The 15764-nt window shown below is 41.5% G+C and overlaps 1 protein-coding gene across 1 annotated transcript in view; it reads left to right on the forward strand.

The window, feature by feature from the left end:
- ARHGAP21 (Rho GTPase activating protein 21) overlaps nt 1-15764 on the forward strand; it is a 93023-nt gene that overhangs the window by 63132 nt on the left and 14127 nt on the right. Inside the window, exons 9-15 of the mRNA XM_019529473.1 lie at nt 11087-11245; nt 11397-11499; nt 11600-11636; nt 12097-12222; nt 13019-13303; nt 14586-14650; nt 14730-14878. Coding sequence (XP_019385018.1) covers nt 11087-11245; nt 11397-11499; nt 11600-11636; nt 12097-12222; nt 13019-13303; nt 14586-14650; nt 14730-14878 — 924 coding nt within the window. The remainder of the gene's footprint in view (nt 1-11086; nt 11246-11396; nt 11500-11599; nt 11637-12096; nt 12223-13018; nt 13304-14585; nt 14651-14729; nt 14879-15764) is intronic.

Consider the following 15764-nt stretch of genomic DNA (forward strand, 5'->3'; position numbering starts at 1 on the left):
GGGAGCTGGAGCTGGACTTGGAGTTGGTAAGTAGGTGGTGGCGGGGCAGGGACTGGGGGAGGGGACTATGGGGGGACCCCTGCCAGCCCCCATCTCCTGCCTGCTCCCTCAGCCCCTTGACTCCTGCCTGACCCAGCTCCCAGTACTTAAAACAGAAAGCCTGGACTCATCAGATGCTGCTGGGTGGGAGTAATCTCTGCTGTCCCCCGCTGCTCCCCGAATCACCAAATCAGTTGAATCCTCCGAATCGGCTGAATCCAAAGTGAATACTAGCCGCTTTGCACAACCTACTTGTCAGCTGGTACTTGCCCCTGTGTGTGAGATCTGAAATAAAGAAGGCATTAAATAGTTCAGCTTTCTCTACATCATGTGCAACCAGATTGCCTTCTGCATTCTGTAAGGCACCTATGGAATACTGGTCTTCCTCTTACTTTTGACATACCTCTAGAATCCCTTTTTATTGCCTTGTATTCCTTGCCAGCTGCATCTTAAATTGAGTCTTGGTCTTTCTAATTTGATCTCTGCATGCCCATGCAATACTTTTGTCCTCTTCCCTAATACTATGACCAGGCTTCCAGTTTTTGTAGGATTTCTTTTTGAGTTTCAAGCAATCCTTGAAGAGATTGCTGTCTAGCCAGGCTGGTCTCCTTAGAGGGCTTACTTAAAGCATCTGAAAGTAGATGAGGCTCATCCTTAAAGGTCATCCTTTTGGAAGACTTTTCAGCAAAAGTAGTAAGAGCAAAAAAGCTTTTCTAGTTTTGGGAGATAGCTCGATCATTTTTTTTTTTTTAAAGGGATTTTATGATTTGCCTGCAATAGCATCGACTAGATAGGATGGACCAAGTTCTTACTAGTGATGTGTTTCTGTAGCTGATTTATTGATTATTTATTTCTTTGTGCATGCATGCACATGTGCATTGCACACACACTGTGTGTATCAGTTTGCTTATTGATTTAAGAAATTATAATGCTAATTTTCCAGATGATTGTTTTGTGAATGGATATGTGGTAGTATGTCATTTCTTAGAAAGCTGCCAAATATTGAAAGCTTTAAAAAGTTAATCTATTTTTTTCCCTTAATATTTGTCAATTGCTTTAAAAATATGAAATACTGGGAGACGACAAATCTTAATAGAATGTGCCACATGGATCCATTTTCACAATCGTGTCTTGAATTTAGAGACGTTGGCCCAGCTGATACTTGAAGCTCTCTGAGCACAATTTTTCATGGTATCTTTATGTACTTTACTTACTCTTCTGTAAGATGACAAAGTAACTACCATACATTTTTATATTTAGATAATTTGTATGAAAGTTATCACCTGTGTGTGATAACGTTGCCTACATAGGATTTTTTTTTAGTTAGAAGGAATGAGGCTGCAGTAGTATGCTACTCAGTACTTCTAAGAAAAGATTAGTTAATTTATCCGGTGACAGGAAAAGAAGTTTCTTTCTAGAAGTGTGTACTTACTAGTTTTCTGACCAAGACCAAATATTTGAAAAAAATATGGAAGCTTTTCTTAAATATGCCTCAGTGCTTTATGTTCATTCTGATCTTTCTGAGGGCAGGGGTAGAGTTGCACGGTGTAGACAAATCAAATCAGAAATGCATAAACTATCCCCTGATTTGAAGATTAATCTTTTAATCTAGACCCAAAAAAGCAAAGCTGTCATGTTTTGGGGTTGTTTTTTTTTCCCTGTTGGAACTATTTATACTGAATAGTGAAGAAATAGGTGAGAAAAAACTGTGAATTTAAGCATTTAGTTTGTAATAGGTAGAATATAATCCCTGCCCTTTGTCAGTGATTGAAAGGGAGTGATACAAGTTGATGCTATCCCACTGTTTCAGGCCTTCTATGGCTGAATTATTACCTCACCAGTGAAAACATCTTTTTTTATTAAGGACTTGAGTTTCTGCAAACAGGTTATATTGCTCACCTTCTTTAGCTTCCAACAGATTACTACCACTCCCTCCAAAAAAACTAGTTCAGCATTGTAAATCCACAAGGTTGTGTAACCAAAATTACAATGCTGACTTGTGTATGGATTACTGTTTGTACATCTTAAAATAACGCCCAAAAATCAGAAGTGAATTTCATAAAGCCTATGAAATAAAATTAGGAAACTGAATTTCCCCCCTCAAATGTGTATAATTTTATGGACTTGTGTGTGAATTTAATTACACCTTGTGCTATGTTTGTTCTCAAGTAATTCTCAGCATATACACCAAATTAAATGCTTTTAAAAGTCCAGGCATACAAGTATTTTATTATGATTTAATTAAGTTTTGCAGAAGGTAACTGCATGATTTCAAGCTTTAAATCAGATAATAAATGAGCCTGGTATAAATTGCACACTGATTAGAGTATGATCTCATGTTTACATTATCTTTTAAATGTTTATAACATTGATTTGGAATAACAGTAACATATTCCATAATACTTTTATGAAATAATACAACCCCTAGCTCATGTTTTTGTGACACTGAGATGTTATTTTCAGTACTGCTAACTCCACGTATTTAAAGATCATGAATCGGACCACAACATTGATTTCCATAAAAATTATGAAATTGGTCAAAATATTGAATAAATGTTAAAATAATAAAGGTGTACTTAAAAGCATAAGCATTAAAGGCTCAAAGCTTCTTCTGTCAGAAGACCAGAGACTTATCCTTTTTTCCCTAATAGAAGTTAGGATTAATATAGAACAAAATTACTCCAAGAAGAAACAAATAAATGAACCATCAACAAGAGTCATGCTGTGATTGTGGTAGGGTATTCATCCAAAAGAAATGTTTGGAGGTGGTATGTATGTCTGTATCTTCAGAAGTTGAGCTGATCTTGGCATACCGTCTGAAAAGATGAATACCCTATGACTGTCTCCTCATTTTGGCCTATTTTTTCTACCCTTCCTTTTGCAGACTAACATGGCTGTGTAAATATCTAGTTTTTCTAGCACGTGAGGTATTGGTAGCTGTCTACTGATGCCTGAATGGCTGTGTCTGTGAAGGCTACCAGTAATGGCAGCCTTTCTCCACTGTGTTCCCCTGTGCCAGCCTAGATGCATTGTAGTCATTTATGAATAAAACCTTATTTGAGTTTTAAGAACTTTTCACAATTTAAGGAAATGAGTTTCAAAGTCTTATAAATAGGGGTCTACCTAACTTGAGGAGGCGGCAGGGCAGGTTTTATAGCTGGTTGCCATTTTTGTGGGCTCATATGGCTTCTCCACACCTCTGGCCAAGGGTTCAGTGGCCCCACCCCCTGGCACTGATTGGTGGAGAGGGCTGTCCATCACACAGCCTCTGCCCCCTGAGAGCTGAAAGGGCTGTCTGTCATGTGGTCCTGCCCCTCACTAGTGGTTTGTGGAGGGGGGTGGGCTGCACAACAGGCAGCCCTCTCATCTAATCAACAGCGAAGTGTGGAGTGGCAGTCAGACTGTGCTAGAGGACTGCTGGCTTCCACTAGGGAGCCAGCATTTTATTTTGAGTAAGGGGGGGTGTGTGTGTGTGTGTGTGTGTGTGTGTGTGTGTGTGTGTGTGTGTGTGTGTGTGTTCCAATGGATTTCACAGAGGTTGCCCAATTTTGCAATATTTGAGTAGGTTATAGAGTCTTGGGTTTAGTTCCCAGCCTAGTCATGGGGAAGTTACTTAATCTTTCTACATCAGTTCCCTAGCTATAATGTAGGGATATTTCCTTCATCTCATCTGTTTTGGCACCAGCCTTGCATGTTTGATTTGTAGTTCAGTGATGATCTGTGGGCTGGATGAATGGCGTGGGATTGGTTCACTGCTAGATTGCGCCCCGTGTGTCCCAATCAGGCCTATGCCAATTCTGCTCAGTCCAGCATGCTGGGATTGGGCTGCAGTGCCTCTGCCCCGTCTGTTGCATCAGGATCAGGCCCCACACTGCCTTTGCGCACCCAGCATGCTGGGGTCAGGCCCTACACTGTCTCAGTCTAGTCCCACTCGCTAGGATCAGGCCCTGCTGCCTCCACTGTGTCCTGTGCCTGATACAGTGTCCAGGACCATGTTATCCAGACCACAGAGCTCGCCATGGCTTCAGAAATTTGGCAGCAGGGGAGCAGCAATTGCTGCTGCCACTAGCCCCTGCCAAATTTCTGACCAGTAGGAGGCCCAAGAGGCTAGATGACAGAGTTTCATGGGCTGGATATGGCCCTTAAGCCAGGGGTTGAGCACCTCTAGTCTAGTCCAAGGAAAGTAATGAGACTCCTTGGCTTGTAAAGTTAACCTGGGGTGAATGCCTTTTTGGAAGCACTGTTGCTCATTTTGTATATGTACAGTACAGAGCATGAAAAATCCCTGATCTCAGTTGAACTTCTAGACATTACTGTAATGCAAATAGTCAAGAGGACTAGTCATCTAATGAGTCAGTTTATTGAATTTGGAAATGTGTAATTGTTCTGGCCTTTGAAAATTATGAAAATATTGTTTAAATTATATTAACCATATATATTACAGGATTTTAAGTGGGGCATGCTTCCTTTACACTTCAAGGCTTGAGTGCACATATTTTAAAAATCAAATGTACTTATTGTGTTTCTTGTTGAGTCATGTTTAACAAGTACATGTTTCTTTTCACCTGATACTTTGTCATATCATGGCAGGCTAGCTTTCATTTTACATTAATCTGCCAGTTATGTCACTTGACAGATAGTGACGAGGAACAGATTTTAGTCGTATCCTTTTTTACCTTCCTAAGCAAGGGATTAAAACAAATTATAATCAGTGCTTCCGGTAGTGACGACCTGTTAATTTTAGGTGCTCAAGAAAGATATACTGTCAGTTGGAAATCCCATTTCTGTTGTTATAACTGCAGGAGGGAAGAGACTTTTTTGCTCCATTTTATTTGCTTTGGACATTTCACAGCGCTTCCGTTGTATTGTTATTGGTGTGCATGCTTCCAGAGGCTATGCAGAGAGCTGTTCACCACTAAACCTGATAGCAAACATGGAAGGCAGTTATCCTGGTTGTTTGAGAAGAAAGGCAACACACAAAGGGTACTGTTTCAGGTGGTTCACAACTTTAACTCTTATGTGAACTACTGACAGTACCTTGCACAGGGCAGTTCATTATCCCTCCCTTGTTACTTCCACCTTGTGGAAGGACGCTATCACAAGTGGTATGTACTGTTGCATAGACTACTATTTGACCTCGGGGAAATTAAGAGCCTGAGGAGAGGAGTTGTCTCCCCTCTGTTCTGGACATTAGGAGCCACACCCTTTTTCTCCAGCTTCTGTAGGGGAAATCTTCCCTTGTATCTGTTTCCAATTCTGATTCATCTGGCACCTTGATTCCCTGGGAATGAGTACCTATAATGGATACCTAATCCAAGAGGGCATCAGTAGTTAGCCTGACTGCCTCCCTCTACTCCTGGCCAGGTTTCCAGATAGCAGAGAGAGCGGACAAGTGTTACATTTCTGTCAATGGTGCACCCAGTTGAAAGTTATACCTTGTCCCACAAGGTTTAAGTCTAGTATAATAGGGTTAGATGGGTTTAACTCAGCATGGGCAAAATGGCAGATCTGGCTGGTGGCTGGACTCCACTTCTCAACAGCTCTTATCCATGTTGCTGCTGCAGGTTTCCATAGAGGCCCTAGGAGCGGTGGAGCCATGACAGCAGGGGGCCAGGGTTTCAATGGAGACTGGTCCTAGCAGCACTGGCAGGGCACACAGCTGGGTAGGGAGCAGCTCCAGAGCTAGGATTGGGATTCTACTGCAGTGACAACACAGGCCAGAGCAGAGGCAGATCTGCGATCCACTGCCTGCATGCCCTTGCCTGGGGCGTGTCGGCAGTGGGGTCATAGCTCTGCCCCAGCTCTGGCCTGTCCTGTCACCATGGTATAATCCCAGCCCCTAGCCCTGGAGCAACTCCTTACCTAGCTGCCTGCCCTGCTAGCACTACTGGGGCCAGTCTCCATGGAAACCCTGGCCCCATGCTGTCATGACTTCACTGCTTCTGAGGTATCCATGGTTACTGGCCACGGAGACATGGGCAGGGGCTTTTGAGTCTGCCATAGGCTGGACTTCGCCAGCCCCTGGTTTAACTTGTAAGCTTGTGCACTTACCTAAGCAATAGAAGCTCCACAGCTGACCTCTGGCATCCCAGTCTGCATTGCTGTTCTTCCCCTTGGCCCCCATCCTGTGACAGCTGGACTCAGGTCCTCCAGTTGAGTCAAAGAGCAGACTCCTCTCTGTAAAGCCCTGCCCCTGGGCTGTAGACTTGACAACCCCCACACTAGCTCCTAGGATTATAATGCTTCCCCTGCTGCTCAGCTGGATGTTAGGGGTGGCATTTAAAGCCTGGGGCCAGAAACTGAGATCCCAGATCAGAGTCATTGTTGTAAGGAGCAAGCAGGAGTTTTGTCCTGCTGCTCCACTCTTCCCTAGGACTAGTCTAGGAGGAGTGGGGAACAGGTGGTAATGCTTCCCAGCTCTTCCCCAGGCCAGGCACATGACCCCAACCCAGCAGAATCTGACCCCAGGCAGACTGACTGACCTATGGTGGAACTGGGTCCATCAGCAGTACCCAGGGCTAAGGATCAATTGGGGGCTGGATGGGAAACTGATCATTTTGGAAAGACAGTATACCTGCTTGGGGTCGGCTGTCTGAATGCCTGACAGCTGGGAGGGAAACAGGAAGGAGGTATTTTGGGGAAGAGAGATGTGGGCCAGCCAGTCAGCCCTGACCTGTGTCCTACAGTGCTGTCACCTGTCTCCAGGCAGACTCTCAGAGCCTCCTAAGATGTGTGCTCTGGTACTTCCTAGGCCGTCAGCAATGCAGTCTGTCTGCTTGCAGAGCAGGTAGCCGGGCAAACAGCGCTCATACAAAATTCTCTTGGTGCAGTTTCCCACCACTGAAACTGAACTGCTTACCTTTTACCAGGTCATTGGAAGGCTTGCCCACATCCTAAGTCACTGCTTCCCAAACTTTTCCTCAGCATGGCCCCTCACTACCAACCTGCAGCCCCCTGCCCTGCCCTCCCCCAGCTCCTGTCTGTGGGAGGTAGCAGCTGCTGCAGCCAGAACAGAGCATGGAGCCCAACTCCCCTATGGGCAACATGGCTGGAGCACTGCTCATGTTGGGGGGGAGGGGGTGTGGGCTGCAGGCTCAGAGCTCCCCACCCTGCTGCCCTCCCCTCAGGCTCCATGGTGGAGTGGGCAGTGCCTATCATGAGAGGGAGCACCATGCCACCATATTTGCCAGGATATGCCCCCTTCCCACCTAGTGGCAGTGGAGGGCACAACTCCTGCTGCTGCTGCTGCCATGCCTCACCTTGGCCATGGTGTGCAGTGCTCCCTTCTGCACCAGGTGCCTGCTGGGCCACAGAGGTGGCTCCTGCCTAGCGCTGGTTTAACCCTGCTGTAGGTGCAGAAATCTTGGGGGGCAGCCCTCCCCCAGCCCACATGTCCCTAGACTGCCTTCCCCCCCCACTCTCCACTGTGTTGCCTGTGCTCCTCCCCTACGTTGCCTGTGCTCCTCCCCCACTCTCCCAATGTATCACCTGTGCCCCCTCCTCCACCTCCATAGACTTACCTGGAGGGAGCTGCAGGAGCTACTCTCCTCTCATTGCTGCTTGGCTTACACATGCATGTATGCATGCATGTGCATATGGCACCCTGTGCCTCTGATCGCCCTCCCCTACTCCCAAGCAGCCCCTTGCAGGCTGGAAGTCTGCCAGCCTACAAAGGGAATCCCACATTTAACTGCATTTTTCTCACTCTGGAAAAACCAGATCTCTGTTTATTGTGACCCCATCTGCTGAGGTTATGACCCCATTTGGGGTTGTGACCCACGGTGACTCAAGTTCCAGATATGATCTTTTTAGTGAGTAATTTGAAGGGGAGGACAGAAGAATATGTTTCATGGTGGTGATGATTTCAAGTCTTAAAAAAAATGTTCTTATAAACAAGCAAGTAGAAAAACACTCAACTTTATCAATTATTTAAAAAAAAAAAATCTTTTGGGCATATTGTTCTTTTTGTCCCCAGCTTGGTAATCCTTCAGCAGCAATGCAAATCTATAAATCATTAGCAGCAACCAGACTATCGATAATGACTTATGTATGAAACTTCTTTTCTACTGTACATTCTTTTAATCTAAATTAGTGTGTGAGGGGTTAAATCAAGCTTGTTTTAAAGCAATAAGCTAGATTGTTGCTTAACGTAGTTTAAAACAAAAATGGCAGAAGTCAGGGAGAAAACAGATTATTACCTAACAGCTTCATAACAACAGGAAGACTTTGATAGCGATTGGCTCTAAAAATACTTGCCTTGGGGGCAAACTTCAAAAAATGATAAAGTTTCATAGTTTCTAGGGTCAGAAAGGACCTGAACAGATCATCTAGTCTGACCCCCTAAAGTAATTAGAGCCTTACAGTTTGTCACAAGTGAGGTTTCCTAAATACTGTGCATATCTAAAAATAAAGAGTTCATTTATATGTGCATCTTAAAGAAAAAAATCAGTGGACAATACAGACTTTACCTGAGTAAGTGCTGGCATTTTTAGCTTTAGACTACAAATCGGAAGGAAATTTTGATTAGATGTTTGTAATAAATGTGACGCATCTACATATTTTTTATAAGGAGAGAAACAGTTCACATAGCACTCTTTCCTGTTTTCTATACATTTAAAAATGAAATTCATTTTTTACGTTAAAATCTTCAACATGCCCTCCCTCATATTTGAATGAGATATGATAATTTCTGCAAGAAGAATAAATATTTTCTCCTGTCCTTAAGGTGGACATTTTTTTCAGATCCTGATGCGGCAATATTGAAGACATCAGTAGCCTTTCCAATTTCTTTAATAGAGAATGGGCTGTCCCCTGTATAGAAAAGTTCTATCCATTTTTGTGATTCTTTTCAAGGCAGTTATACTGTAGCTGTGTCCTTTACCACCAAAAGTCACAATACACACCATGATCTTGATCCATTTCTTTTCTTTCTGTTGTTTTGCAGCTCCTGTTACTCTCAATTTACAGGGTATGGTAGTACATAATTTTCTGAGGATTTTGAGCACATTACAAGATTGCTCGTAATCTGTAAAATGTTATTGTTTCTCTCTTTTTTTTTCATGCATTTCCCATCCTGCAAAACTCAACTAAAAAGTGTTAAAGCACCATCACAACAAAGGGGAGCTAATATACAAGCCTCTTCCTCCTCCCTCCCCGCCCCTGCCCAGTGTAAGAGGCATCTATATATATATTGAGATGTGTGATGGCATCAAGAAATACCAATCAGGGGCCATTGTGTTCGGCACTGTACTTTCCTTCTTGTTCTCTCTTCCTTCCTTTTGCCTAGAAGTAGAGTAGGAATTATAAACATTCCTGTGAAGTCTGTGACTTCAAAACAGCTATAAAATTAATATTTTCAATTGTTTTTAACAATCAGTTAATGAAAATGTTGGAATTTTTCATTTGAGTGTGTGGTTGCATTAGTCCAAATGTAGGGTCTGCTTTTGGATTGGTATAGATTTTGCTCTTGGAAAGGATGATCAAAGAGCAGTGGAGGAGAGGGGGAGGGGAGAAAATGGGACCATGAGGTGTTAGCATCACTCTGAAAATGGAAAATATAATTACTGGGTTTTTCCCATCTGCAAGATATAATATTGAAATTATTTATTCCTCTCTCTAATAGCTTCTGTGGAACAAGTAGAACTTTGAAATTCCTTAGATAAATATTTTAGCTTTTAAGAAAACTGTGCTTTTCTTTTAACTGTGTTTCATTGCCGGAGTTTTAGGTTGCATTGGCAAGTTCTGATGTGTGGTGTCGTGTCCTTCCCCCCCCCCCCAAGTATTTGAATAACAGAGATCAGCTGTTTATACTGGACACCACTGTCTTTCTATGCAAGAGTGTTTTCCCCCAGTTTTTGACTCGCCTACCTTTGGTGACAGATCACAAATTTAAAGTTACTAAACCTGTCATGATTTCAATGACTACTTTTGTTTTAAAAATATAAGCTTTACCAAAAATTGATGGTACGAGCTCCAACTGTTTTTAACAGAAATGTTAGTGACTGTTTGAAAAGCACAATGTAGTACATGCAGTTGTGTTCACACAAAGCAAAGAATAAACCTCTGTTTGTGAATGCTTACTGATTTCAATAGGCTTTTCAGAAGCTCTGCATATTAAAATTCACAGCACCTAGAATACATACATATTAATGATACAGTACAGTTCAGCAGCATGCTCATGATCTTCTCTCCATCTTTCTTCTCTACCTTTAGTACTGGAATAGAAGTATTTTCCTAATATTTCCAGTACATCTTTGAAGAAGTTTGTAAGTTGTCTCTAGAAAAATTGTGGAAGATTTTTCAAACTTTGCATTTTGTGAGACACATCTCAGAAACTTTGGGAATGCTTAAAACTTTCTGGAATATTTCATAATGACCCTTGTAGCTGTTGAGAGTGTGAGGTGTTGGACGTGTACAGCCTGCAATCGTTTGTATGAGCAACTAGTGGAAGAGGTCATTGGTAGGTAGCCATAGCAGCTTTTCAGGTGTAAAGAATAGCTTAATTATTTTTTTTAATGGGGGTTTGGATGTCTTTTTAAGTATTACTGTTTCAAATATTTTTGTCTGCTTTTTTTGAAAACTGGTTTAACCAATTTCTTGGGGTTTGCATGTACAGTTTTTAATGTGGAGAATAGTACCTCTATTGCATTTCTCTTGAGTTCAGTTTCACGTATGTAAGAAGTTTATAAATGTACACTAATCATCAACATAGTATTTAATCATGGACAAGATTTGAAAAAGCAAACATCCATTTCTGGTTTTATTGATTCTACTTAACCTATTTATAATCAGTTCTGGCATTCTTTACTTTTATCCTGGAAGTGCAGTTAAATGTTAGTCTGTCCTTAAAAAAATTACAACACTTTCCATTAATGAAATCTGCCTTTTTAACAGTGTACATTAATTGGAATCTTGATGTCTCACAGACTGGATGCTTGTGATAGTAATCTGTGGTCTTCCAGTGAACAGACAAGTCCAGCATGCTGTTTTGTCCAAGCTTTTTATTAGTGCATTTAACATGCCTAATTTATTGCCTATTACCTTGTAGATGAGCCGACTAGCCCTAGCATTGACCATGATATTGCACACATTCCTGCTTCTGCTGTTATTTCTGCATCTGCTTCTGAAGCACCTCCTATAACAACAGTTCCTCCCAGTCCTACATCTTCAGTTCCTTTAATTCGACGTCAGCTCTCACATGACCATGGTAAGTTTTTGTTTTTAAGTAAACATATTTTCTTAAAATTTTTTGCCACGGAGATAGGTCTGGCAATTATAATCCTGTTCTGCTTCAATTAGCCAAAACACAAAGTGTGATTTAGCCTGATTAATATTTGATCATTTTGATTAAATCACAGAATCTATCAGGCCTAGCACGCTAGATGGCCAACCTGCTCCGAAAACTGAGAGATCCAAGTCTTATGACGAAGGATTGGATGATTACAGAGAAGAAAGAAAATTGTAAGTCCTGAACAAATCCATGTTTGTGTGTACATGTATTTTTTTTTTGTTTTAAGAAAAGTATACAACATGTTTATTATGTTTGTTTCCCCCCCAACAGATCTATTAAGGTTGTATCTAGTCTAAAAGGGATCAAGGTGAGTACATAAAGGGGATCATATCATTCTGACTTGATATTTGATGCCAGATGCATCTTTCTGATCAGGCATTCAGTTTTAGGTCAGTAAAATTGGACTGTTATGTGCCAGTTTTACAACCACTTAAAAATGCCCTTAGCTTTGAATTCAGTCTTTGAACTAAGGTTTTGTTCTATTGTCTGCAGAACCTTATGTATTCCAAGGCAAAAGCTTACTCACAAATAAAAATATAAGGTGGAGGGACATAATGTGTTACGTTGCCCAGACAGCAGCATGTGATTTCACTATTCATCAGTTCAGAGCCTGATAGACATTACCTTGGGGCATACTCTGTGGAACCCGTCACACACGGATGAAGTGCAAGCTATACAATTGAGAGGGAAAGCAGTGTGAATGTTTACTTATGTAGAAAAATGTATGTAGAGGAGCACTCAAGTGATGTTACTCCAACTTTACATAGGCCCCAGACAGCCAAAAGTCTTCAGAAGATTCTGGATCCAGAAAAGGCTCTTCTTCAGAGGTTTTTTGTGATGCCTCTAAGGGAGGATGGCTCTATTTTCGACAGCTTGTCACAGACAAGGGAAAGGTACTATGCTGTTTAACATATTCAAAGGCGGTTGCAGGGGATGGTGGGTGGGTGGCTGGGTGTGTGCATGTGTGTTTAAGCTATGGGAAAGGCGTGTTCCTTTGCAGCTTTTTTGTCTGCAGTAAAATAGGTAATGGAGTGACTGCTTTAGACCTGTTCATTGTGATCTAAAGGAGACCTGTTTAGTTAAAACTTTTCTTTGTATATCAGTATTTTAGCTGGTTTAATCTCTATTTATTTGAATTCAGAGTAATTATAAATAAATTCCAGTTTCTGGACTGGTTTAGTGCAAATAATTTACTCCTTTATAAGCAGAATTTAGATTTTGCCATTGCTAGTAATGAGACAAGCTATGGCTTACATACACTGCTGGGGTAAGTTTCTGCAGTGTTGCTGAAGTCAGATAAATCTCACAGACCCGCTGGAAGTTTGGGGCCAAAATGTTCAGAGGGTGGGTGGAAATCATTGCTTCAAAAACTTGAAAGCCTGGCTAGAATTCTTTGCTTAACTTGTGTAAACATATCTTAATATTTCTGACCCTTTTGTTACATTTGCATTACAAAATTGTGCATGAACATGTATGTTGATACCAAAGACTATTGACCAGTATTTTCCCATTCCTTGGGTTCAAAGCCATCAGTGTGATATTTTTAGGTAGTCCTTGCATATTGTTCCTTAGGGGTTGGCTGCTTTGTCATCCCAGTCTTTATTTCCTGAAAGTTCTGAATGTAATTTAACTGGTTAATAGAAACTTGTGTTTATACTTGCAAACATAAACTGGTTCATATTTTTTCAGCGAGTTGGTGGGAGCATTCGACCATGGAAGCAGATGTATGTTGTTCTTCGAGGTTGTTCACTTTATTTGTACAAAGATAAAAAAGACCAAACAACTCCATCTGAAGAAGAACAGCCTATCAGTATCAATGCTTGTTTGATTGACATTTCATACAGTGAAACCAAGAGAAAAAATGTATTCAGGCTCACAACATCAGACTGCGAGTATCTGTTTCAGGCTGAAGACAGAGATAACATGTTGGCATGGATTAAGGCAATACAAGATAACAGCAACTTAAATACTGAGGTAGTAATAAAATATCTGGTGTATAATTTTATGAGCTGTTTAGTCTCCATTTATATTTGCTATTAGTTATTTTAGGGATAATAGGACATAAACTGTGTTTACGCAAATATAAGATGATCCTGAATGTAAGACACCCACCCCCACCCCCAATTAGATTCTATATATGGATAATGTTATAAATTTCTTATAATTTTCCAGGCCTAGAATTCAATTATTGGATGTTTGCTTTGAATTTCTCCCCTTCCCACTGCTATAGCAAGGAAGGTAAATCTGGGGGGGATCAAGTGGCCCCTGCAGCCACTTGATCCCCCTTGTCCTCCTTGTCAGATCCTGCTCTCCCGGAGCACATAGAACTGAGGCACAACTTGGAAACACTGTCCTTGCAGTAAACACACATACAGGCAAATTTACTAGAGAAATCTGTAAACTTAATTCATCCAGAATTGATGCATTTTGGCTTCTTGAAACTGCTGCAAATTTTAGTACTGTTACCCTATAACATAAGCTCACTTTTAAGCAACACTTTTGTTACCTACTTATATATAGTACAACCTATGTATAATATTAGTCCAAAGCCAAAAGGCTCATGATTTATCCTGTAATTCATTGGGCTGGACCCAGCAGAGTCAACAGCTTTTCAAGTCATGGTGATCCCACAATTCAGCAGTGCTCAATATATGTGTTTACTCCAGATAACACTTCCCACTGCCACCACCACCAGAGGAGCCATGTACTAATTAACCCCACTACTCATACTTGGAAGTATGTGTTCTTCTCACAAGTCTTGGGATCCTCCAAAAAATAACATGCAAATGAGGTGCAGGGCAGCCTGGTTCAGCTCCACCTCATGGAGGACAGGGACAATAATAATATGCAGCAGGCTGGTGACAGAGAGATTCTGGGTGGATTGTTTGGGACCCTGTTTGGTAATGTTTGCCAGACATTTAAGGCTGATGAAGAAACAGGAATATTGAAAAGGGGATAGAAAGGTGCAGCTAAGCTGCACGAGTGAAGAGGAAATTGAAATGTATTCAATGTAGTGGCTCACTATGACTTGAAAACATGTCAGTGCTGAGAGGAACTGAGCACAATGGGCACTATTATATATTTTCTTTAGATAAGCTGTGCTAATCTGTATTTGTGGTAGGTTCCCATCAGTTTGTTTGCCCAGTGTTGGCTGCATGTAATCAACTTCATAATTTGTTTACAGATGCTAAATAAACATTTGCAATTTATATTATCAAAATTAGGGTTGTAAAGTAGATCTCCATTTATTTTACAGGATATTGGTGTCACTAGTAGGGACCTAATTAGTCGGAGGATTAAAGAATATAGCACAATGATGAGGTAGGTAATGTACATGCTGACAGCAATATTATTTGCCTAGTATTTAGCTTCTCCGTATCCAAATACCTTCTTATTTTAGTTCTTCCAGTAGCAAAACGGAGCCATCTCCCAAAACCCCACGCCAGAGTCTGAGTTTTAGACAGACTCTTCTGGGAAGCAAACCGGAGCTAAGGGCCCAAACTCCACATTCTCCCAAGGAAGAGTCTGAAAGGAAGATCCTCGCCAAAGGTTTGTACCTTTACGGATTTTAAAAATAACTAACACTATGAAAGGCTGCATATGAGGCATTAGTGTTGCTTTAGTTCAGCTCTTCATATGCAATTAAGTATACAGGTGCAAACAAGCATTAACTAGTTTCTTTGAACTAGTAATTCCTTTGTTTCTAGCATGACTGGTACTTTAGCATCTCAGACCATTGACAGTTTTTATTCCAGTCTTTCTCAGATAGGTCTTGGCTCTTTCTCTGTAACAGTCTAGAGCAGTGGTTCCCAACCTTTTTTTCCTACACCCTGCTGCTGGTAGCAGTGTGTGGTGGCAGTGGCGCAGGAGTCGGGGAGTTCACTGCATGCAGCATGGCTCCTCTTTTCTGTGTGGCGCCATTGGCATAGCCCACACAACCTTCATTTGGGTCACAACCTAGGGTTGGAAACCAGCGGTCTATAGTATGAACAGCAACAAAATAAGATAATGTTGCATTTCTTATAGGCAAGTTTTACAAAGCTTGCTCTTTGCATCAGCTTAGCTTCGTTTTCAAACCTCTTCAAAGGAAGTTAAAAGGCTGCCTGGATTTCAGGACTTTTTCTACAGATTTTGTGCAAGGAGTTTGATCAGAAAGAGTGGTGAAAATGGACTGAATCATGAAATGAAGTGTTTGAAAAATGAAGTGTTTGGCCTTTTTGTTTCCCAACTTCAAAGGCTTGGTTTGACAGGGAGGTTATAAAAGGTGGTGCCAGTAAGGGATCGTTTAATAAAATTAGGAATTAAATCTCTGGCAAAGCCTGTATGCATGTCCAAAAAACCTGAAAAAAATCTTAGTCATTACCCCATGTTAAGGTGCTCTTCAGCTGTCTCCCCCCCACACACACAAGATTTGGTGTGAAGAGTAATAGTTCAG

This window comes from Crocodylus porosus, unplaced genomic scaffold, assembly GCF_001723895.1.
Source record: "Crocodylus porosus isolate Cpor-Errol unplaced genomic scaffold, CroPor_comp1, whole genome shotgun sequence".
In the NCBI taxonomy this organism is placed as follows: Eukaryota; Metazoa; Chordata; order Crocodylia; family Crocodylidae; genus Crocodylus; species Crocodylus porosus.